This window comes from Anas acuta, chromosome 5 (assembly GCF_963932015.1).
Source record: "Anas acuta chromosome 5, bAnaAcu1.1, whole genome shotgun sequence".
In the NCBI taxonomy this organism is placed as follows: Eukaryota; Metazoa; Chordata; class Aves; order Anseriformes; family Anatidae; genus Anas; species Anas acuta.
The window spans coordinates 27746646-27772165 of NC_088983.1; the positions used below are offsets into that span (position 1 = coordinate 27746646).

At 43.1% G+C, this 25520-nt stretch overlaps 1 protein-coding gene across 6 annotated transcripts in view; it reads right to left on the bottom strand.

Moving 5' to 3' along the window:
• MOB2 (MOB kinase activator 2) overlaps positions 1-25520 on the bottom strand; it is a 111673-nt gene that overhangs the window by 35945 nt on the left and 50208 nt on the right. The window contains exon 1 of one of the 6 annotated variants that reach the window (XM_068683406.1): positions 19275-19327. The exons of 3 other annotated variants lie outside the window; for them this stretch is intronic. In XM_068683406.1, coding sequence (XP_068539507.1) covers positions 19275-19312 — 38 coding nt within the window. In that variant the 5' untranslated portion in view covers positions 19313-19327. Of the gene's footprint in view, positions 1-1187; positions 1268-17852; positions 17990-19274; positions 19328-25520 lie in introns of those variants that run through there. 2 more of the 6 variants (XM_068683403.1, XM_068683405.1) reach the window with 2 other exon arrangements.

The window sequence follows — 25520 nt, forward strand, 5'->3', positions numbered from 1 at the left end:
ACAAAAAGGTCTACTTATGACAGATTGCCTTCTGAATTATGGCTGAATTATCACACGGGACACGTTATTAGGACACATTTTATTATGGTGGCATGTGCTTGCACTGCTGTAAGCCTTGGTTAAGAGGTAAGCATGGATTATATCAAGAGAGAAACACCACAAAATAAAGGAAGCTCCTATGAACCCAAATTTCACCTGATCAAGGAAAAAGAAGAGAAATGGTAGAACACGCATCAGATGAGCCCTGAATTTCAAAACTATATTAAGCCAAGCATGGAGAGGAAAAAAAATGTGGGTTTAAAAATAACACCATTAAGTACAGATGAATTCTTTAACAGCTGTGCTGTATAAAAAGCTGTGCAGTCTTGCCCAAAAATCTTCAAATTGCCTACAGTTTGTTCTATACAAAAATTTTTTACACCTTTTTTCCCCTCACAATCCCTTACAGCTCTTGAATGGATGTTTATTTACTAGGAAGCAAAGGAAAGCAATGGCTGACAGAAGAGCTTGGCTGTTCTGGTTAGACGAGATTGTCATTTGTCATGTTTTAGTAATGCAATAAGAAAACGAGCCGTGCCTGCTCTCAGGAGCACGAGGTACATTTAAGGAGCAAGAAGGTACAAGAAGGAGCATTTAAGGTACGGGACCAAAGTTAAGGACAGTAAACTACTGCGTCTGCCAAGACTGTTCTGTAAGAACTTCACTAAATCTGTCTCCATCCCAGCTCCACTGCCCCACCCCACAAAAAAGAAATTACTATAAACTACTTGTTGGATGCCTCGTTTTACATACTTTATCTAAAAATTGCTTTCAGGACTTTGTTTGTAAGTACAGAGACTGCAATAAATGAGTGGTAATGTCACATACAATGATTCCTATTTCACTACAGCGAAATACCATTACCACAAACATGGCAAAGCCACTTTTTTTTTTTTTTAAGGTTTGTTGAAAAATGCTTTATGACTAGGAAAAGGCCCTCAAATAGAAGCATTACTGCTAGGATACACAGGCAGGCAAGTGACCAAAGAGAGAGAAGCACTTTGCAATAAGAGAAGAGGGGAAGGAGAACTCCAGAGGAATTAGTGGATGTTTGAGAAGCCCGAGGTGGGAGTGAAGGCATGAGTCCCTCTCTAAAGCAGAGATAAATGAACACAGATGAAGTTTGACATGCAAGTGATACACATTACCTGAAGTATTTCAGTACTTTTGTAGGTCTCTTATCAGGGAGCTGAAAGCAAATAAACGTATTCATCCTGCACCTTGAGCTACTTCTGCATTCTGAAGGTGCGTTTCATGTACATGCACCTGACAAGCGCGCCAGTGCAGTACGTCAACCTTTCTCCTTTGACATTCTGTTCTAGAAAATATTGGAAACTAGGGAAAATACATTGTGTTCCACTATGCAAATAGCAACTTCCCTGTGTAATTATAGTACATCTTGCTGAGAATTGCATCATGACTAGGATGCAGCTAAGAGGACAAACATTTAACCACTATTCTTAGTTTGGTACAAATTTTTTCCCACGTTACATAAACACGTACACACCCGCACATGGGCAGCACCATCAGTCGCCTCATTGTTTTCACTTCAGAAAAGGAACAGTTATCTTCCATTTCAATAGCTCTATTTTTGCTAGTGCTTTAAAACAGGTAGTAACTTTTCTAATTAGCTTCTTGCACGATTATTCTTCCCTTGTCTTTACCACCATCGCCTTAACTTTCCATAAGGCGAGACTATAGAACAGGAATGAAAAACAGGCATCAATTCCAAAACATCCTTAAAACTTCAGGAAAATAATTCACTTCTAAATGTGTCCTCACAAGAGGGGACTGTCCAGGAATTTCTCCTGTTTTTATAAAATGGATAGCTGCACACCTGACGAAGGAAGAAACGGGATGGATTTCCAGTTTACACAAGTTCCCCAGAAGCACCGGGAACAAAAGGTAACAGATTTTTGAAGATACTATCTACGCTTTGCAAGCTTTTCCATACTTTGGCCAGAAGTATGAAACACACAAAGTTCTTCTGAACACATGCAGCCCTCTATCATTTTCCTTCCACACACCTCTGTCAAGTCAGCCAGCTCGGGGTAACCACACCTGAGCAGCAGCACATTAAAAGATGACACAGAACAGCTAAGAAGAAATTACGCCCTCATAAGCTGACCTTGATATATTGATTTGCACTCCACGTTCAAGCTTTTGGTAAAACTTCAAAATCCAGTTTTTCATTTTTCTGGCTGGAAAATGGTAAAATATAAAATGTAGATTCTGCTCACTATTGCTCTCCTACACATTCAGTGTTAGATCTAAAAAAGCGTATGACTGCTGCTAAGGATCCAGTTCCAGTCTTCCCCATCCATCCAGGCTGTTAGATACGCATATAAAACTATCAGCTTCAAAAGAACTTCCCTTTGTGTTCCAGTGGTAGATTAAACTGCAAATTAAAAGTGGGGATCTTAACCTAATTGAAAAATCACAGTCAACAAACATGGTGCAGCTTCTTCAAAGGGCCAGGGAGGAGTGAGGAGAAGGACAAGGCATTTTAACTCTCTGGGGTGGAACAAAACCTTCATTTGCTTCCCAATTCCTGTTCTACGTTTATACAAAGAACACACGGAGACCTAAATTCAAGTTTTGTAAAGAAGCCTCCTTTTACCGTAAAAAAGTACAGTTGTGGCTTTTAATGAGAAAACATTCAGAACATGTTGCTGCTGCTCCTTTTGAAAGCAATAAAGTTGTTTTACTCCACAAATTAAGCTTTGCTTTGTTTGCACATGTAAGCAGTCATGGATATTTGGGGCCTGGCCACGGCTACGCTGCTCCACTGCCTGTACACCTCTGAGCAGCAGTCCTTGTACAAGGTCTTCCTGCTTGCCTGTCCCCATGGCCAAGTTTATAAAGAGCGAATAAAAGGCCACCTAACTGAAGCACTAACTGCATCCATCACGCCTTGGGTGCATGGCAAAATACAGTGCAGAACCTGAAATAATGCCGCTGGGCAGTGAAGCTCTGCCATTTATCTGCTGAACTGTGATGGATGCCCATTGCCCCCTGCTCCCAGAGCTCCCAAACATGCTCAGTGCTGCAGACCATGAAATCCTTCTGCTCTGAGGGAGGCCACTAAACAAGGATGGTTACCTTCCTACACTGAAAGAAAAGCGACAAGGAGTGGTGCTTTGCTGTTTGAGGATTCAGTAAGTCCTTTCAGAGCCCAACCTCCTCAGATAAAATATTAACCTTTTCAAGAGACAGCTGAAGAAGGAATAAATTGGCACGGATGCAACACACAGACAACAAGCAGCTCCTTTCATCTTTTGCTTCATCTTCACTGGTAATGGTTTGTAAAGTGGCTTTAAAGAGAAGTTGAAATACACAATACTTATCACAGCTTAAAATGTAATAGTGACCAGAGCTGGGAGGTAGGTACAATCAGCTTTGCGCATCCATTCCTTCGGTTGACTTCAACTGTTTTCATCTTGCAGACAAACTAAGTAGTTATGTCCCCACGATGGTTTTTGTAGCTTACATATTCTAATTGTTTCACACTGAAAATTGTTTCTAATTCTACTTGTTTCACACTGAAAACGTGCTTTTTGGATCCGAGCAGATATTCTGCCTATACAAACAGAGCACACTAGCAAAGAGTGGCTGTTACTGTAGGCAGCACTTCCTATGAAATCTGTGCTTTGCACATGGCTTTTGAAAGTCACCCTTCACCCATGCCTCTGAGCTGTCCAAGTAAAACAAGCTATACTGGTTAAAAAATACATTTTGCCTGTAACTACGCTTGACTTTCTTCCAGTGCAGGTGTACGCTCAGAAGTCTTCCCGGCCCAGCCAACAGCCGCCAGCAGCCATTTGGAGCACAGACAAGATGCAGGCAGGTAACGCCCAGCTTTTCCCTGGATGACTCACGCATTTCCTCCAGCAGCACACCGGGCACCTGCCGGGCGCTTCCCCGAAAAGCCTGATTTACTGGCGTTGCGCAAGTCGCACGCGCTGCACGTGCAGGGGGTGATGCAGCCACCTACCTCCTGCCTAGGAGCCCGCAGAAGATAGCAGCTGAGACAGGGCGGCTGCCCCAGACAGGACATCTTCTGTCCGTAACTCCTTTCCAGGGGCCCTTGGAGAAGCTGGGACGATTCAGAGTGGGTCACTGAATGAGCTCCCAGACGCTCAGGTACACCACGGTCACCAGATCAGTAAGCCTCAGGGCCAGGACAAGCCTCCAGTTCTTCTCTGCCTTCCATCTCCTTACCTCTGTAGTGAACCTAAGGCTTAGTTGAAGCACACCTTCCAGAAAGACATCTGGGCTCAACTTCTACTCTGACAAGAAGGAAAAATCAGTTTTGTTCCATGATTTGTTTGAATAGCTGATCGCATCCATTGTTAAAACGCACACCCTTTGAATATTTGAAGCATCCCACCTTTAGCATCCTTTTGTTTCCAATTACAAATGTTATCCTCTCTGCTAGATTATAGATTTTTTTTTTTTACTTTATTAGCTAGATATCACATTCACCTCTTAACATTCTTCTTTTTTTTTCTTTTTTTTTTTTTTTAAATCTCCTTATGCCTCATTATTAGAAATCTTTTTTTTCCAATCTTTAAATACTGCAGCTCCTTTCCGCCTTTCTAACTTAGAAGGGATCCAAGTGCCTACTCAAGGCAACGTAAGCATGACTGATCAAAAGATTTGGAGCTATTCTTTGAATCTTAATAAGGATGAACAAGCACACAGAACTTTATCTGGATCTTCATTCCCCAACAGATTAAAAGAACATTAATTCATTTAATAATGCTGCAAGGTTAAAACGTTTAAGTTACTAACATTTACAAATTCAGAAAATACTTACATCCTAAGGCACCAGGAAAAATGCTAGTACTCATTATTTGAGCAAGGAAAGAAAAATCAATTTATTTTCATTCTCTAGACAAAAGAGCTCTAAATGTAAGACAGTCCTTGTTTTATAAATATTTAATCAGCTTAGTAACAATTAAGACCATCTCTCCCCACATGGGTTGTGCTACCTTTGATTAAAAAACTTAAGGAGAAAAAAAAAGGAAAATCCATTTTCTTCGCTCTCATTCAGAGTCATAGAAGGGGAAAAAAGCTGCAGTGTGATCACTGGAAACCAGGTTGCAAGAAACGCAGAGAGAGCACATTGCAAAAATGTTCTGCCCTCTTCCAGGTAGAAATGGCTCTTTATCAGTGCTTGGTTCCGCTGCAGTCCTTGAATACCCTCGAGCAACGAGCACTATTGATCCAATGCAAACTATCTGACCCGAGGGACTCTGCAGAAGGGAGAGGGGAAGATGATCCAGCCTGGAACTTGAATGAGTGCATCTTATCATCTGCTGATACGGCCATTAGCATGGAAAGCTGCTTAGTTCCACTTTCCTGCCTGCTGTCCCAACGCCTTCCTCATCCTCCCCTTGTGCTCAAAGAGGAGATGGGTTCTGCCACCCTTTACAAGGAACACACTTGAGCAGCAGCAAGAGAACCTCCAAAACAAGCTGTGCCCCCAGCTCCCTCGATACCATCCTTGTCACACTTGCCCAAGGCTACTCTGAACCAGCAGAACTTGGGAGAAAAACCCATCCACCCCTGAGCTCGCTGGAAAGCATTACCCACACCAGGCTGCCGTTGTGCGAGTCAGGACGTGCAGAGGTTTCCAGCTTCCACACCTCGAGCCTCTACCATGAGCAAAAGCTGCAGCTTCCCCCCCTTCCTTTATTGCTCATTTCCACTCCAGACAACCACCTGCCAACAGAACTTGACGGCCCACGCTGTCTCACCGTGCAACAAAGGGAACCAGATCATCCTCCTGTCCTGTCCAGCACACATCTGCTTTTGTACCACAACTCCTGTTAGCAGACTGTTGATTAAGAAAAACATATTGGCAATGAGAAACAGATCAGCAGCTTGGCATTTGTTCTACTTGTGCAACCTTTCAGAAACAGCCCAGCATTGCAATGAAAGCAACAAACATCTGCTCTGTGCAAGTGTACATATTAGAGACTCCAAAAGCTGCAATGTTGTTCAAAATTTGGCTGAATGGATACAGAGAAACCTTACCAGACCATCATTCAGACACTTAAATGAAACTTTTTAATTTCTAAAACCACAGTTATGGTAAACTAATATTTCAAAAGGGCTTACGTAGTCAATAAAAGCATCGCCAATCCCTCTCTTAAGAGTGTTCTTCAGCAGTCTACCAGCACAAAATGCTCGTTAGGATATCTGAAACCCAGTGAGGCACCTTTTGGTGCTAGAGCCAAACCTCTTCCCGTTCCTTCCTCCCTGCTCAACCCTCCTGGAAGCCGCATTTTCACAGCGATGGCTTCCTGCAAGCCCAGGAACCAGCTCACCACGGGGTGACTGCAGTTGCTTGGTCTATAGACAAACAGCAGAAACACACCTCGGGATAGGAAGTCAAGTCGGGAGGTTTGCTGCTGTGCTGTCAAACTGCATGCGTGTGCTAATGGCTCCATACACGCGCTTGTGAACAAAACAAAGAACAATTCCCAGTGTGTACAACTGCATCAGTTCCTATAAATGAGAGTGGGGAGACTGTAAACAGAGAAAAATTACACGCAGCTCCTTGATCCATTGTTCCATGCTGCAAGGATGTTGTGTTAAATATCACTGTAGGAGGAAGTCAAAGCTGCTCTGGAACACAGGAAAATACTTGTAGAAACAGGAGACTTGGACTTGAGAGGGGCAATCCAGAGGAGCTGCTCAGCACGCTGTGTCAGAGCAGCTGGAGAAGCACAGCAGGTTCCCAGAAGACACTCATCTCCTCCCAGTCTTGCAGTTTTCTGACAAAAAGTGTCACCACCCTTGATGTAAGCCAGAAACTAAAGGATCGCTCCAAGTGGTAACAATAAGAGAAAAAGAGTCAAGCACGAGCATTCTGTCTGAGCCTAATTCTGAACAGAGCGTTACTCTCCTAAGGACAAGATGAAACACGCTGAAAGAAACAAATAGTTCATAAACTTTTTTTAAGCCTCCCTCAGATACAGATGGGTCTATGTTGAAATTACACCGCTGTATTCTGATGTGCTTACTGGCAAACAGCAACTGCAATTATTTTTCAAGACAATGACAGTATTTTACCTGCACTGTAACATAGCTCGAATCCATTTATGTTAGAGACATTACCATACTACAGAGCAGACTTGTGACAAGCTATGCAATGCACACAGGAGACTCTTTTTACCTCCTATCAAGAAAGTCACGGTAACGAGGCTGAAACCTTATTAACCTATCTAGACTTTCAATGCATGTAAAATATCAAAAGTTCAAATTATTTATCCAGTCTGCTAATTCCTCTGCAACAGTAAGGAACTCTCCCTCAATCCTATTCCCTACAGAACCGCTACAGTCGGGCTGCAAGCTGATGGACAGAGCAGAAACAGCAAATACGCACACAGATCCTTGTAGCAGCACCACAGAGGAAAGGGAACTGCTAAGTCCACAACTGCCCTCTAAAAAAGCCCCAAACCTCGCTTTTAGTCCTCGAGCAATATTGAGGGGAGCTGTTACTAATTCATAGACCTTTCTGATACCCGGTGACGTGCTACTCTATAAATCAACGTGTCTGAGCACCGCAATGCCTCTGTTACTCATGTTTGCTCAGAACTGACTGCAGAATTCTCCCAAAGAGAGCAAATGTTAAGTATGATTTTTTCCTTACATGGAGAACATAAAGATGAGACGCAGCCAGTGCTCTAAGTCAGAAGAAAACTCATTCTGCTCTTCTTATCCTGTCCATTTTATTGCCGTTGATTAGCGCTGCACTTGGAAAGGGCCACGACTATTTTGTGAGTGGCTTTAGCACGCACTCCTCCCTGCTGCTATCTTCTCTGTGCCTTGCAAAAGTCAAACCTTCAAAGTTCAATAATCTGTGACAAAACCCAGCCCGTAAAACTGCAAACAGCAGGGTTAGGATGACATCCCACAAAAAAAAAAAAAAAAAAGGGAAGATTAAGAATTTCTTTTATGCTCTGGAGATTAGGTCAAAGTGCCATAATAAAAAGATGCTTCCAGCTCTTTATCACCTTTCGTAGAGTCTCTATCCCATAAAACTCTCAGGGTGAGCCCCCACGAGCCAGACAGACTGCCTGCCACCTTGCCAAGGGTTGAGCCAAGGACCTGGCTGCAGCCTTCCGCTGTTTGCACGCTCGCTTTCAGGCTGCCACAGCAGCAGCTGATGCAGGCGTGGAGTCACTGCCTGCCTTTTGTTTTTCAGAACAAGGAGAAAACACATTTTTTCCCCTCCCTCGTCTGGGAAACAGGAAATAGATTCTTATAAAGGCTCTCCCACATACAGACAGGGCAGGAAAAAGGTGGAGTTTGGCAACATTGAGATTTGTTCTTCAAATGCAGACCAGTAATTATTCTAAGGTAAGCGACAGGATGGCTGGGCTTACCGCTGTTTACCCACTCCGGTGCTGCTGTTTTCATATGTATTTATATTTCAAGCAGACTTGCTTGTAAGCGTACAAAATCATTTATTTTTACCCAAGTTTTCAGGTGGTTAGACTCTTGCAGAGACTTTATGTACCTATACATAAAGGCAATAAAAGCAAAGAAATACGCCTGCCTAAATATCTGTACAAGTTAATTAGTTCACAAGCTCCTTATAAAGTGGCTAGACATTTTATCCCCATTTTATATATGAGGCCGTACTGTTTCAAGTGCAGAATATCTCTCCCCAGAGCACGCAGAAAGCTCCATACCTCCACTTCAGCAGCCATAAATGAGCAGCAATATTGTCTTTAGCTCAGGGGGGAAAAAAATCATTAGGACAGAAAAGCATGCAGATTTTCTAGGAATGTCAGTTACTTGATAGCTGTTAACTTCTGGTGGCTGGAAGGTCCGAGAGAGATCTTCCCATGGTCGGAAGTATTCCAGGGTCTTACGTTAAAAACCAGTAACAGGAGGGGAGTTGGCAGGATCAGACAGAAGACTCTCCACTGAAAGATCCTGAGATGCTGGGTTGACACCGTGTGTGCATGAGCTACTCAAAACATTCCTGCAGGTACCAAGAACACAGCTCAGTTTGCCTTTGGTTCTACATGGGATGTCCTACCCTACTTTTAAACACAGAAGTTTGTATGAGATCGCTTCTCATAACATACTCTAAATTAGTTGTAGGTTTAGAACCTTTTAAAAGCTTTTCATCTGGGGGAGGGCACAATTTGGATTAAAAAAAAAAAGTTTTATATAATTACTATCTCCAACCAGATATCTTGCAAACTGAAGAAAATGAATTTAAGTGTGCTCAGTCTCCAGCTCTTTCAGTTTACCCTGCCTATATTGAGAACAGCTCCACTGTGCACAGGCTGCAATTAATCAGCAGTTCTCAAAGTGGTTTAAATCATGTTTTTCTTCCCCAGCATATGCCTCCAAGACAAATTTACCTATGTCCAAGTCACATATTCTTCCATCACAGCATACCTACCACGAGCTCCAGCTTACACCAGTGTGGTCCATGAGTCCATCCCCTCCATCAGTTTGTCCCCCTTCCCTCACACCCGAATCCCCAGCTCCCCACCTGTTCCAGGCAGCTCTAGACCCCCTAGGAAGACCCAGCTAACTCTCCAGCTTCTACATGTAGTCTCCAGCCAACAAGCTCTCCTGCCTTGCCCTTTGCCGTCACTGCCTACCTTTTCTTCTCTATCTCCTGGTCTCTGCAGAGACAGCGGGCAGGAGCATGCCACGCCGTCAGCTCACCCAAGAAAGGGACCGTCAGGAGCTCGGGGCAGACAAGCTCAGCGAGAAACAAACCACTCCCAGCACAGGCAGCCTCCTCCGGCACCACGGCACAGGGTCCTGCGTGGAACGGCTCTGCCTGCACCGCTCTTGGCTCCCAGGTCACCTCCGGAAGGCACCAGCATTGGTTTCAGAGTTCAAGGCATTCCACAGAAGGCATTTCATACCTGAAGCTACTAAGACAGTTTTCAGATCATGAAGACTTCTCTAAAACAACAGCCAGCTGACAGGTAAATCTGTCCAGTCCCTGCCATGACAGATGACAGGAGGGAAACAAACGAAGCCAGTAAATAGAACTCTTCTGTTAAAGGGATGCTACAGACCCAGAAAAATCACAGTTTTTGAACAGCGCTTTTTAAAACCATACTCTGTAATGCCAAGAGACAAGACCCTCATGAAATGAGGGGTCACTACAACCAGCACCAACAAAGGGCAACGCTCTTTTGGCAGCACGGTTAACATAAAAGTGCAGTATGTGCTCAGGTATCTCCGGAGAGCTCAGTAATTTTGGAGCCCTGTGAGCTGAGGTAGGGCTCACGCCTCCAGCTGGCCCCCTCTGAAGCCACGGCTCCCTGCTCCATCGCCCCACGCAGCAGGGTGGCTGCGTTATCTACCTGCACACAAGGCTTCCTGTGTTCAGACTGCTCACAGCGCTAACCCGGAGGGGAGTCGGTCTCAGAAAGCCATACTCCAACCACTGAGAAATCAATTTGCGTTTGACAAAGATGGAATGAGCCTGTAAAAAACATCCAACTTGTTCCAGCTGCTGAATAGCTACCTCATTTTTTGTTTGCTGAGGTCCAAATATCTTTTAGAGCTGAAAAAAAGACTTTTTCATAAACTTAAGTACAGTGAGAATATTACTACAGAGCCCATCATTTAACCCCTATAAAAATATTTAAATGTCATCAATATAGTTCCTCTTCAAAGTGTTCTCTGAGCATCAACCACTACAAAAATCCCTCAAAGCAAGCTCTACAAAACCAAATTATAACAAAAAAAATATTAGATTCCCCTCAGAAAACTACAGCATTACTGTGCCAAGAATATACTCGTAACGAGAACAGGGTAGGAAAGCAAAGACTTGTCTGCAGAAAGAACAGGTTCAGCCCTTTGGAGTACTGCAGTAGCTTTATGATGGCCATGAAATAAAGCTGCAAGCCAATAAACCTGACACAGAAAGCCAGCGTGGAGCTGTCAGCCACCTAACATTTAGCATTAGGATCCCTCCTGCCAATGCAGATACTTTGTTATCTTTAGCATCCTTCAGCATCGCTGCTCTTCTCTCCCACACATCGTAAAGCAGCCTCATTTTCTTTTTGCTGAGTTAGCAGCAAAATGAAATGGTGATGTTTCGACTTACATACTTGGCAGGACAGAGCTTTGTTAATGATTTTTATCTTCCATTTGCAACTTCTGCTTTATTTTTCTTCTTTGGCTTTAGAGTGGACCATACTCAAGAATCCCCTTCCTACAGCTACGAGGGAAGAAATCTCACCTTACATCATCATTACTGTAGGTACAGGCTGACAGCTGCTGAAGGAAGAAAACAAGTTCCCATTGTATCGTAATGGAAAGCCTGAATTCACTGAAAAAGCAATTAAAATGGCTATATTTAATGCATTTGTCCATTACGATCTCACCTAACTGTATTCCAGTTAAAAGCTCTAGTTCTCAGCATCTCGGACAGCAGCAGAAACAAAGTGCCTGCCGCAGCTCAAGCTGCAGACCCTGTGATTCACAGCAACTGGTGTAAAAGTTTAGAGTCCATTTACAGCCCCTAATTATTATTAAGGGGCTATAAATGGGGGCCTTAATAGTTCTGGTGTAGAAGAGATTAATTACATGGCTACTTTTAGTAGGCACTTCTTGCCCTGCGTGTATACTGCCTGCATTATAAGCCCTGACCACACTGCACGCTCCATGAGGCTGAGTAAGGGAGGGCAGAAAAACACGGAAGGTGCCAAAAACCAAACCAAACAAAGAAGTCAAGTGTCAGTTACGTGTTTTGTTGTTCCTCGTCCTGGCCCAAGGCTGTAACAAGCCCTTTGTAGCACTCAGATCCTAATACGAGCGTTTATCACCGCGTGAGATTCTGTGTAAGAGATGACAGCTCCGCTGAGTTCGTGCCACAGCATTGTTTCGTATCAAAAGGCGAGACGTTTCCAGTTAGTGAGCGCACACACCACAGGGGAAAAAAAAAATCAGGAATACACACACGCCACAACACATCCTGGAGATGTTTCTGCTTCTTCGGAGGTGTTGCTGTTAGCTGCACAGAGATAAGCTATGGGAACGGACACATACTCCTAGAGGCTGATGTCTGATTTAACTGCTTCAAGCTGCAGGAAACTAACTGAAGAGGCCAGAGTTAAGGGTAAGTATTGAAACGAGCATCTTCATATGTTACAGCCTGAGATTTTTTATTTCTAAATCACTTTTCCACATAAAAGCAACAAAGATTTTTCCAGCTATAATATCATCTGGCAAGTGCTTCAGCTTCAGGATTACATTACAATATCAATCTAGGCTGTACGCTCCGCTGATCCGAGTAACTGGTTGATTGAGAGGCTACCTAAAAACTGTTTTATAGTTAAATGTATATTTTCCCCAGTCATCTGCAGCATTCGCCATGAAGAAGGCTCAGTTCCAAACCCTTATTTGGGAATAGCTCTATTAATATAACAACAATGACTCACAGGGCAACTTCTAATGAAATCTCCTATTTAGAAGCATGGAGTTTATAATACTTTCCCCATATAAGGCCTAAAGTCGAAATCTTTACACATACATCGTTAATGAAAATAAAAGCACTTAAACTACTTTTGCCTGCTCAAACACGCAAGAAAAAAATCCCCAAAGAAAACACATGTGAGATCATAAATCTTGTGCTGTAGGACAAATGCTACCGGAGCAGCCAGAGGACAGCTGCCACAAAACCAGTGCCCACAGTCCTTGCAAAAGCTCTCCCGTCGTTGAAGTTGGGGAATACTCCATCGTCTCGGCATTACAGTTTGAGAAGTACCACTGCCAGCTTCAGAGAGTGGAAGGACAAACCTGGAGCTCCTCGACAAGGGGGCACGAAGAGTTGTGGCTGATCGAGAGAGGACAAGGTCCCCTCAAGTCACCGGTGCTGGCGTGACATCTTGGCTTATGCTTGTTTGACACCAGAAAGCATTTTAAAGAAGACTCTCCAAAAACGGATTGCCAGTGCAACAAAAACCAAAGTGGATAATCCACATTTTTTGGCCTTAGGCTGACAAACGTTTGCTGCGCTTTCCAAGGATAACAGCCTGCATTACTGCCCTTACATTTTCCCTTTTTTAAGGGTAGGAACTGCGGTAATTTGGGAGGATTGTAAAACAGTTCAAACAGCTGCTTCTCCTCAGATAAGATATTTGGGTGTTCATATTACTCCTGTCTGCCAGATGAACTATTTTAACAGGCTTTCACGAGCTGCTTGTCACATCCTTTAATACCGTTTTTCCTGCAGTTGCAATGACCCTTAAAAAAAAAGCTCTCTGAAATAGACTTACTTCGCTCTTTCTTGTTTCTACATTTTTGGGCAAAAGAAATGCAAGACGCTACTTTTTCTCCCTGGCTCGTTTTGCGTCAGTACAAGAGGGAAACATACAAGAAAAATAAATTCCTTTTCAATTTCAGTGCTTGGCCCAAAATCAAGAGTCATTAGTTTAAATCAGTGTCTCAGAGCAGAGGAAACAGATCTTGAGGCCAACAATATTTTATCAGAGTTGGTTGAACATCCATTAATCTTCAAGATACTCCTAAATATTTCTTCCCTGTCCAACCAGGAGTTGTTTCAAGACATCGCGTACTTCTGCCTTTGATTATATAAAATCACCTTCAAGTACACATAGTCCTGAGATGAAGGTGGCAAAAAGCATCTCCACCGCTCTCTTGTTCTGTTCTAGGTCTGCTTTTTTTGGAGACCAGGACTCCGCGAGCATTTTCAGAAAGACCCAGGGCAGCACAGGGCAGGGAGATGTCAAGCTATTTGACTTCTCAGTTAGATCCTGGTATCACAAGCTGAACACAAACTTCCCAGAAAGCTGAGCAAGTGCTCCTCAGCAGCGGCAGCACTGAAGCTAGCTGCAAACACGGCATTTTGAAGCCTTCCTCCCCACAGATTTCTGAATGCACCATCTAGCTATGTTCCCTTTGCACCCAAAGCATCCCAGGTAAACATGCCACACAGGCAACATTCAGCAGCACAGAATCTGGTAATGGAAAGGAATGAGGGTCAAATAATTCAATTAACATTTAAACATTTTACTTTTTGCTTTTGTTTGTTTGAGTGAATAACCTCTTTTACATGCTGTTTGGTATCCATTGCCATCTGTTTGGGACGGCCGCTATGCATGAGTTGCAGAGATAATTGCTCACAGTCTTAACAGTCATCTTCAGGCTGTCTTCAAGTCTCTAAATCTTCAGTGATTTAGAAAATATTGCAGACCAAGTGCCCCCAAGTGCCAAAATAACTTGGCCAATCAGCAGAGTGACGAGGCATCGCAGAGCAGTGCCCCCAGAAATCCCAATTCGGGTGCAATTGCACTTAGCAGACCGTTTCTCAGGGTATCCTGGGATGTTTAAAGCAAGGTCAGCAAGCTGCCAGCTGCCCAAAGGAGCTCTGCACTCCTGTAATTGCAGAAAATTGTGAGCAGAGTCAAAGTACACTGGCATGGACACAGCTCTGTCCCCACCTGTGAAGGAAGGCCCATAAGTAATGCTTTTGAAAGGCACACTAAACTTAGGTCTCCCCACCGATGTTCAAGCTGCATACTTGCTTCGGGTGGGTTGAGGTCATGTCTTGTAAGATGCATGTTGGATTTACACCCTTCCTTAAGTCATTAGGGGGGAAGATAGTGGAAGCAGATGGGCAATAACCAGCACTCCCTATCTGACACCTTACCAGTGTGCAAAGACTTTGGCTGCCACCAATTCCAAATGCTAAAGGGACAGGACAGAAGTTTAAAAAAACACCAAAACGCAGCATTTGCCAGGAGAAAACATACTGAAATAGTTACAGCACCACTTCACTTTCTGCTGCCAATAAACACAGCACCGAGCAAATTAAGGGATATCATCCAACTTAAGATGACCTTCAAAAGAAATTGTTTAAAAAGAGATTTTGCAACACAAAGAAACAGAACCAGCACGCTGCAGGCTAGCTTGTAACAGCAAAGCTGACTTAACATTGCCAGAAAGAAGGGGGCAGGTAAGGTTCCTACTTCAGCCTCAGCGAGATGGTGTAGGTGGTCTCACCCAACAGAGGTCTGTCTCCTCAAACACACATAACCATCACCTGCTGAAAAAAGCAAAAGCAAACATGTCCATGTCCAGTGACACCAACACAAAGAAAACTTACAAATCACTGCCCCTAAGTGAAAGTCTGGACTTCGTATGAGTTTCCAGTTCGCACACGTACAGCTCTATGAGTGAGGCTGGGGGAGCTTTTGGCTGGCATTGGGTTTGAAAACATTTTCAAATATCTTCATCCCTTTTATGAGTTCACAAAGTGCAATCAGTGCCTAACCAAATTATACCCAAAGAAAAAACTGATTGTTGTGATGACTCTTACAAGAAAAACTAAGAGTTGTGTTTTTCTGAAAACTGGACCAAGCGCCTGCAGTTTTGGGGTCTATGACATCATATGATGTCCTTATGACATCTAAGACCGTACTAGTAAACAGAAAAGCAAGGCACCTTTACAGAAGTAACAAACCAGTGCAAACCACCTGCCCTCCTCTCTTCTAGCTACCAGAAGCTGGCGGTTCTCATGCTGGGTATTGCCAACAGTCTCCCCGCTGCATCCGTGCCCCTTCGGGTCCCTGGGGCAGCTGCCACGTGCGGGCCCTGCAGCATTCCTAAACCCTGAGCTCCCCACGCCCGGCGTGACCTGCGCGGCAGGGTGCCGCTCCACCTGGCAAGAGGAACACGCTGTCCCAAACAAAAACCCTAAAGATCAAAACAAGCCTTTCTGCTGACGTGCCAAAAGTTGAGGCTGAGCAGGAAAACAGATTTGAAGCTCTTTTTTTCCATTACCTTGCATTATTAAACTATCTAGGCAAGAGATAAACATAAAAGGAATTTCTTTAATTAGAGAAATTCACTCCTCAGCATCTGCTGTTTAACAGAGCAAAGTACATCAGCATGTTAGGATCAGATAATATTGCAGTATCCCACAAACTCACGGTTGAAGCTTCTTTTTCATGCAAACATTTGGGTGCCACTGGTTTTCACTCACTATAATACAACGCTTCCAGTTAAATGATTGCCATAAAATGTAATGCCAGGTATGCACTGGGCCACAAGTGAAATTCCTTAAAACGATTATACAGCATCTTGCAAGTTAGAACAAGGCCCATCTGCAAGATGCACAGGGTGATCTTACACAACATATTTCCCATAAGTTCTATACCATGCATGCATCCATTTTTAATAAACTTCAAATCAATTAAAGACTGTGCTTCCCGTGTGCAACTAAAACCTAAAAAATGCCTTGAACAAACACTACATACCCTAAATTTTGCATTTCAGCAACTTTAATTAAATAACTCTCTAAATTAAGATAATCTCTCTGAGGGTCAAAAACCTACACCAAAACAGAACACAAACAAATACCAGTATATTCTTAACTTTATCTACTGCAAACTCAGCCCCACTGAGTGACAAGCTCAGCTTACAGCTTAAAACCAAAGACTTCAAGACAGTAACTTTCAATTATGTTTGACTTTGTATACAGATAATGGTATTATTACAGTTATAAAAAATGTTACAGATAAGTCAGGAAAATGTTAGTGTCCATCTACTTTGCTATTAAAAAACTATCAGGCTTCTAGTTTCTTAAAAATCAAATTTAAGCAGGTATCAGCAAAGGTCCTTTATAAGTGGCCTTCTGCAAGCCAGTGCTGGCAAAACCAGCGCAGACTAGCTGATCAGTGCTACCAAATATTTCTGACCTGATCTGCTCGCACACCTACATCTCCTGTGCAGAGGCTGCCAACCTGCCATGCGAGAGGCGATGAGTTTCCAGCCAGCAGGCACTTGTGTGCTTGGCTCCACGCTGTGCTGGAGGATACCTGGGCTCCTCGGGGATGAAGCACTAAGCTGGTTGCACCGTGAAGCATTTATCACAGTGCTTACTCATTACGGGTGGTTAAAAGCAGCGAAGTGAAATGCCACTTGAGGACTAACACCGTTCTTCATGTGTCAGGTCACCAGGCAGACAGTTAACACAGCGGCGTGGAGTACGAGTCCTCTTCGGTTCAGGTATGCTGTGCTGAGGAATAAAGCCTGCACCATCTGAACACATACCGTGCTTCTGCACCAGTAACTGCCTCGGTAGCATCAAATGCAATTATAAAAAATATTTTCACCTAAAAATTCCGATTTCAATTATTACAAAAATGTTAAGATTCCTCCAATAAGAAATACCTAATTCGTTGTGTTCTTTACAAGAAAGGTATATTCTCTGTTACTGAAGGGACTTAACAGCAGAGAAAAAGCAGGATTTTTGAAACTACAAAACTGATAAGGTTATCTCAGAGTGTTTTTGAGTACTTGAAGCTACTTAAACTGATTTCTAGACAGACTAAATTTAAAGTCACCTGTGCTCACTATCAAGGGAGCATCACATTTAATGAACGCAGCCCTTGTTTGTATCAAGAGCCTGGGCTGCTTGCTGGCAAGCACTTAAACTAATTACCACGGGCATCTCTTCAGGAATTGCACAGTTCCTACTGCTTTGGTGCTTTTACCGAGCAGGAGCTTCTCCCGCTCTCAGATCAGGTCCCCCTCATGTCATCACCACACAGGCAGCCCCAGCCCCCCTCCCAACACACACTTTAACAGCAAATCTCACCAAAAGCTACAAAAAGCAAGCTAAACAAGCTGCACGTTTCATACACTGCGATCCTCTGTCGTTCCTGAAACGGAACACTTGGTTGCTATTTCACAGACCCCATCACTAGAAAGAAAAATAAAAGGCTTCCGTTTTCGTGCAGCTTTAATGAGGACGATTCAAAAAGAGGATGCAGGCTTTTTCTTACCCGTTCAGCGTGTATGAACCATTCCTCTTGAGCCTCATACTTGCAGATAAGAATCTTAGGAAAAAATCCAGACTGAGGAGGTTTGTCCTTTGCTGGAGCAGAATACAGGCACCTGTTTGGTGGCTGTGCCTTTTGCTAATCAGGGGATCTCTTTCCTGTTTCTCTGAGTCATCAGCAAGGAACAATGAGAAACTGCCACTGGAGCCAATTAGCAGGAAGCCCAGAGGAAACTGCCCGCAGCCCATCGAGGGTCTGGAGGTGTAAAGCAGCCCCAGCCCACCTCCCACAGCACCTTCAAACCCACCAGGAAAAAGCAGCAGAGACACAGAGAAAGGTGTTTGTTTTTTTTTTTTTTAAATACAAAGTACGTAACCACCCTGCTTTTGCAAGAATAAACCTCGTAAAAACTGTTTTATCGGTGAGCTGCTCCTCCAATTAGCCTGAGAGCAGCTTCAGACAAACTCCCTCCTCTTCACAAACCCTGCTGTGATGATAGCTCCAGTATTCATCACTGCCTTCACAGCACAACGCAACCACACTAGCCCTAAATAACAAACATGCAGCCTTCTGCTCCCCCCCCAACACCAAGTTGGAAGCTACACGCGTGGAAACAGACACACCACCCGTGGTTAAAAGCTCATTTTTTTTTCCCCCATAGAAAGGTAAAACCAGCACATCTAAAGTCACACTCGAACGCCGCAGAGAAAAATATCCTCTAGCAGCCCAGTGTAGTCCTGGGCAGGCTGCCCTGCATAAATCACCCGCTCACGCTGTCTCCGATCCGGCTGTTTTGCTCCCTTTTCTGTTCCACCTACCGCTCCCTGATAGCTGGGCACAAGGCAGCTCCACGCAGCTCCATGCCTGGGCCAGAGGTACGGACCTACCCCATGGGGCACAAACTCATCCAGGTCATTATTGATCAGGTGCTGTGAGCAAATCGACACGGTCTCAAGTAATAAATTGCAAGAAAAACATTTGTAAAAATGAATATTGAGATGACTCACTTGTGGCCTGGTTGAAACTACTCTAGGATAGTGGGCAAATGACATGCTAGCCAAATGTGAAGACTGAATATTTACTACCTACACAGGGGGAAGCAATGAGTAGGGGCCCACAAAACTCCAGCCTGGGTACAATGGTACTCGATTTTGCCCAAATGACTCAAGACACTACGTTTATTGAATTGTGAATTTTCATCCTGATCCTGTCTTTGCACTGTCCTTTCAGAGCTGTCGTTTGAAAACTCAAGTTTTTAAAAAAGGCAGCCTAAAAAGTAGAAGTGCTCCATTTCTTTCGAGACATCAGATACCTACAGGCAGGTGTGTTGATCCGTAGCAATATAGGGACTGATTAGATCACAAATACTGTCAGAAAACAAGGTTACAACGGATTACAGGCTCAGAGAAGAAATCAACATCATACCTTGCCAACAAGACAATGAGACTGAGCTGTACAAGCATGCTAATTCTGCAAGACAGAAAGCAATTCTTCTCAGCATCTATTTGGCCTCATCTTGAGCACCCGGTCCAACCCTTGGCACCCTAGTTGAAGACAGATGTAGAATTAGCTGGAGCCCAGGGGCACCAATATGGAATGTATCTACCCCAAAGACCAGAAAACCAATGGAGGAAAACAATGTAACTCCTCCTCCCGGGAATGTAAAACAATAAGAGAAAGGAAACAAAATGTTCTTCCTGCTCTATCCATCATACAGGGACTTGGATTAAGCAAGAAACAAACCAGGTTAGTGTTACAATTTTGTTTGTCTTTTAAGTACAGGAATAGATCCAGAGTTTCCATTATTGCAGACCCTTGAGATGATCTCTCTCCAGAGCTGGGGATTAACCAGGTGACCTCTCCGGGTCTCACTCAGCCCCAGCTTTCTATGATTTGCTCCTATTACTGGATGGAAGAAAGAAAATTGTGCTGTGTAACCACATGAGGCAAACTGGCTCAAGTCAAAGCAGACTACAGCACGCTTCAGACTTTTTTTTTCCCCTCCAAAAAAAAATTATACTGTCCAGGACTGCCAAGACGTGCAGTGCATTACCACCACAGCAGCAGCAGCTCTCTGCTTTTACCATACATCATGGGAAAGAGTTCCACTTCACATCCTTCCCAACCAGCAGCTTTGCAGAGCTCCTACCCACGTCTCAGCTGGAGCCAAGACCTGGTTCCTCATGTCGTGGTGGCCAGGCCCTGCTGTCCCTCACCCAGGAGTGAAGATGCAGCGTGGCTGCAGAGGACCGAGAAGTTCAACGCCTGCAGGCAGCTACCTACCTCCCAGTGCTGGATGAAGGGGAGACATGTTCTGGGAAGCATATCAAAGAGAACTAGGATGATTCACTTCATTAGTAATTTGGACAAGACAAAAATAGTTAAAGTTATAAAGTCAAAATAATTATGTTAAAATCTTTTCTAAATTCTAAAAGTCAACCCAAAACTTCAACTTCAGTTTTCTTTTTGGAAGCAAAGATTCCTGGGGAAGCCCTTTGGAGAGGGGCTTTTAAACCCAGGCTCAGATCAGGGTCTTTGGGTTTTGATGGAAAAGATCGTGCCCTGCTCAGAAGGTGCATCTGGCAGTACAATTACAGCTTATATGCCACTGATTTTTGGATGCACGCTAATTTGCATTGGAAGTGCTCTAGCAATACAGAACACAGGAGTTAACAGGAGGGGGTATCCGATGACTATTAAGTAATTGCAATTGAGTACTACTTGTAAACTGGAAGATCACAACTTTTGTAATTAAAAAGGGACCTTTCCCCAGTGTTACTTCTTTTTAAGCCCCTGTCCGGATGCACAATGCAAATGATTTACCCGCTGATTTTATGAGCGTTTTTACTGGCTACCCGATTTCTTAAAAATAAATTTCAGCGTACTGTTGCTGCAAGCAGCTGCTGTTTTTTCCAAAGTCTGCTTCTGCCCAAACACATAAATGCTTTTTCCTTTTTCACTCCCCCATGCTCTTTCAAGGATTACAGCAGCACAAGGGTATGTGTTCTTTAACATCTCCATCTGAAAACTATTATAAGAAACCAGCAACTAAATATAAACCCTCCAATCAGAGCCTGAGCCAGCCACGCTGATGCTGGGATCCCAAAATGCTATCATGGACAAAAGCACTTACCACAGAAACACAGCAAAAGTTTACTTGCCAACAGAACGGCTTCAGAAACAATGATTCCTGCTTCAGAGAGGTCTTCTGGAGAAATGCAGTTGGTTAACAAAGATGAAAAAAACTTTTTTTTGGTCACCATAAAAAATCAGGACAATAAACTTGCTGAAGTTGGCCACTCTACGGTGAAGCAATATGCTACACGCATTATCTCCTACAGTATTTTCAATTAGCTGCACCTAAAGTAATACTTCTCTCCCCTCTCTCTACATGAACACACACGAGGGAAAGTACCTTTACATCTCCTCAAGGTCCCTTCTGACAAATAAAGCATTCTTAACCGTCCACTTCCTTTTTATTCCTTTCCCTGAGCAGCAACTATCAACCTTATCATGCATTATTTGCTCCCATGCTAAACATTCATCCCATTACTGCTCTGCTTCTGCGGGGAATGTCAACAGGACTGTTTGGCCCAGTTGTTCTAGAAGTTAGCTCAAATACAGTTCTTTAGATAAGAGAAATTAGTATGGATGATTTACTGTGTTCGGCCGTCTCCCAGCCACTTGCTACTCTGCAAACAGTGTTGAAAGACCTCTATTTCAATTACTATGAAAAAATTCTCCATTTAATAAGGAAATGTACATGTCAAATAAAAAGCTGGGTACAGAAGAGAATAGCTAGCCCTCTACTGCTTGGAAAGGATTACAGTACACTCAGAGCTTAATTATTCATCCGGGGGACGTTTTGCATATGAAAGAAACATCTTTCTACATCTAAAGAAGAAACACTCAGTAGCAACCTCAGTTACCCACATCTGGTCAGGAAAGAGAGGAGACAGTGTGCCCATACGTACCCTTTTTTCCAGGGTCATGGCTTTTTCACGTGTGTTAAAGTTACATGCATAGCATGGAGTGTTATTTTATACATGTATCCTTGACCCATCCCACACAATGTTTTTGAGGAATTCCATTTGAATTTGGCATACAGCCCGCTATTAAAGAGAATCACTTACCCCAGCTGGAAAAGACCTACCAACCTAATATTTAGCCTTTATCTCCTGCTGTCCTGCGTCATAATTTGCACCTAAGGGCTGGCCAAATCAGTTCCTGAGAGAAACAGTAAAACGCTGAATTGTTAGAAGAAGCAGGTTTGAGTCTACATTTCTGGTCTGACTGTATACTTGCAACACTTTGTATTAGTTCACATATCATACAGGGCACCAAACAGAAGGTCAGTTAGGCTCATTTTACTTGTACCTCACTACTGAGCTGATTAAGGCTTAATTTAAACGCTATTATTAGAGAAGCAAGCAAGCATCAATTGCTGTTAGATAAGGAATGAAGAAGTAAGCAACCTTTACTAGGAGAAGAAGAACAAGAAAGTTGACTCTAAGACATAGCTGGAAACATTTTTCCCAAATTCTGCTAACTCATTCTGCACATGCAGATAGTGCTGCCTCAGCTTCAGAGCTGAAGGTATTCCGTTGCCAAAGCTGTTAAGAAATCTGATTTCAGTGAGGGTTTTGGTTTAGTATTGAAGAAGAAGCCCAGTGTGAGGATATTACAATGGTCAATGAACAAATGAAAGCCACATCACGTTCCCTGCATGCAAACAGAAAGCCGTAACAGGAGGAATCTTCAATTTACTTTTAAGAGGAGATTTCCATTTTATTTTTGTGAATACATCAGCCAGTCCTGAATTAAGGCAAAGATAGCAGTGGCACTGAAAGGGTTATTGCAAGCCCTTCATAATATGCCAAACAGGACAGTGTTGGAGAAAGTTACAGAACTGAAATAACAGAAAAGCAATCCGCCTGGAAACGGAAAAGGGTGGGTGAGCAGTCTCTACCGGACAAGGGCAAAAGCCAGGGTTTATAAATTTAGAAAAAATACACGCCCACACAAAACCTCTCAAGTAAGAGGATAAAAAAAAAGACATTTTACAAGGCTTTTATATAAATTTTGCCTAATCATTCTTAATGGACATCTGCCCATGGCTTAATACAGGAAAGAACAAGCTTTCAGCGTGTGCCAAACTGTCTGAAACACAAACCTTTGGCACGCCGCCTGCTTTGATCCCCCCTTTGGGCAGTTTCCTGGAGGCAGGTTTGGAGCAAATGAACATGGACAGAGCGCTCTTTGGAGGGGCTGTCCAGAAAAGTTAATGTTATGCAAGTTTGGTATCAGACTGCACAGTGCTTAATTGCAGTTTTTAACCTTTTAAATGATACCTGTTTTTTAAAAACTGATGCAGCTTGATAGAATTTAATAATAAGTTTGTGTTAATGAGAGGTCCTTGCACACAGTTAACAAAAAACACCGTGGCCAAATGAATTTCTGAGTGAAAGTTGCCCTGCTTTGTGCAGATGGGCATGAAGACCAGCCACAGGGACAAGAGCCATTCATACAACTGTGGCAAATGGCTGGAGAGCATGAAGACCCCCATTCAGATCAGTCCCCAGACCTCGTCCATCTCAAAGGAAGGCTCATGGAACAAAATAAATAGCACGAGAAGATTGATGTTCTTGGCAAAAGCCGCGAGCAGGTAATTTAGAGCAGGCACTGCCCCTTCAGCCCAAGAACAGGAAACAACTGTGTGACTTACCAAACGCCCCACCCAAGAAGTCCCAGCCGGTATAAAAGCCTCTGCTGCAAAATTTAGCTAATGATACAATCCAGGAGAAGTCTGGAAGCACCACAGAGGGAGAACAGGAGAGAAATTTCTGAGAAAGAGGCTTTAGCTAAAATTAACTACACCAGATCAGACACGTACGAATCCCTGAAGCCTATAAAACAAGCAGAAAGAAAAATAGTAAGTTTTCTACTCATTCCTCACCTCTTTCCTTTTCTTTTTCTCTTTAATTTAGCTAAGTGGTCTCACACTAAGGTGCTAAAATCTGCAAGCAATTTTTCTACTATAAGTTTAACACTGGATTGGTTTTGTTAATAATGAAACTACCCAGATTCCAATACAAACGGCTGCCATTTCACAGGTAACACTGTTAGTACATAGAACCTTTAACAAAGGAAAGGAGGTAAAATTCTTTATATATTAGGGAAGGGCTACAATTTTGGTCAAAACTAGAACAATTATAAGCAAGAATTATCAGGAACTACAATCAAGTAACAGGGACAAAATTTATTAGAGAAACTACATGCCATATGTGGATTAGTGAATACAACAGGTATGTACACCGTTCTATGCTCAAGTGCTGAAATATTAATTTGAAACAAATCAAAAATATCAGGCCCTTTCTCTCCGAATCTCATTTTAAATTTGATTATGAACTTGCTTTGCACATCCTCCCCAGTGTCCTCAAAGACTCATTCATCTCTTTTATTACTGTCCTTGCTGCTTCGTGGACTAATGGGATCTAGAATGGCATTAGAGCTGCATCAAATACCAAAGACAACGGCCATAGCTGTTCCACATTGTGTGCTGGAGGTAGGCTCCTGCAGGGAAGGTGCTTCTACCAGCACCAGCAGAGCGTTAATCACATTGTCACCACTGACATCTCAGGCTTAGCTATTATTTAAGTGAATCCAACAGTCTAGCTCTGAGTTTGTGCTTACTCACAAACTTGCAGTAAACTCATTTAAACCTGAAAACACTGGAAGCATTATTTTAGAACTCACAGAGATTAGAATTTGTGTCTTTCTCAGGAAAAACAGGTCCTCGAGCACAAACCTAAACAAATGAAAATCTCTGAAACCATGCGATATACTCAGCCTTGACCAAACGTGAGTCTGTGCTCCCCCAAAACAGGGAACCAAAGGTAAACCACAAAAAGTGCGAAGCAAACACATAGCACAGGAGACAACTATAACCAGAAGCTTTAAGCTAATCCTTCCGTTACTGCCTAGTATGGAAAGAAAAGAGAAGTGGAAAACCAAGCACTGCAGAATATAATTCTGGTCATAAAAAATATCATCCTGCATTACCAGAGTCACTTATCAGACACAGATGACATACTTTCAGAGAGAAGAGAATTAATCAACCACCTCAGAACAAATAAAAGCGGCTTTGTGTTCAGATTCTTCTGTACTTCTAAAATAATGCACGCACTGAAACGGCCTCTCTGAAATTACATGCACAGCGAAAAAATACCCTGCGTGTCAATGGTGAAGTCAGCAACATAAATCACTTAAACACTGGCTTTTTAGGCAATTCTAGCAAAGTCCTGGCCAAAATGGACTTCAGCTGCTATTATTCATACTTTCACAAGATCCTAAATGTTCAACAAAAAGAGTCCTTGTAGACATACGCATAACCTTAGTCATCCATCCGTCAGGGAAAGGAAAGACTATTACACTCAAGTCAGTCTGTACCTCATAGTGGAGGATATCTGAGCATTAAATAAGATCTACACAGCACATTGGAAAAAAGTGTTTAATCCCTGTGACCTGGGTCCTCTCAGTGATTGTTACGGCCGTAAGATCAGACAAAAACAGGAGGAAATGGCTAAAAAGTGGAGCAAATAAAAGGGAACAGTTTGGAAAGAGAATGAAAACCTCATTGCTGTTACTGTCCTTCTGCATTACCAAGGACAA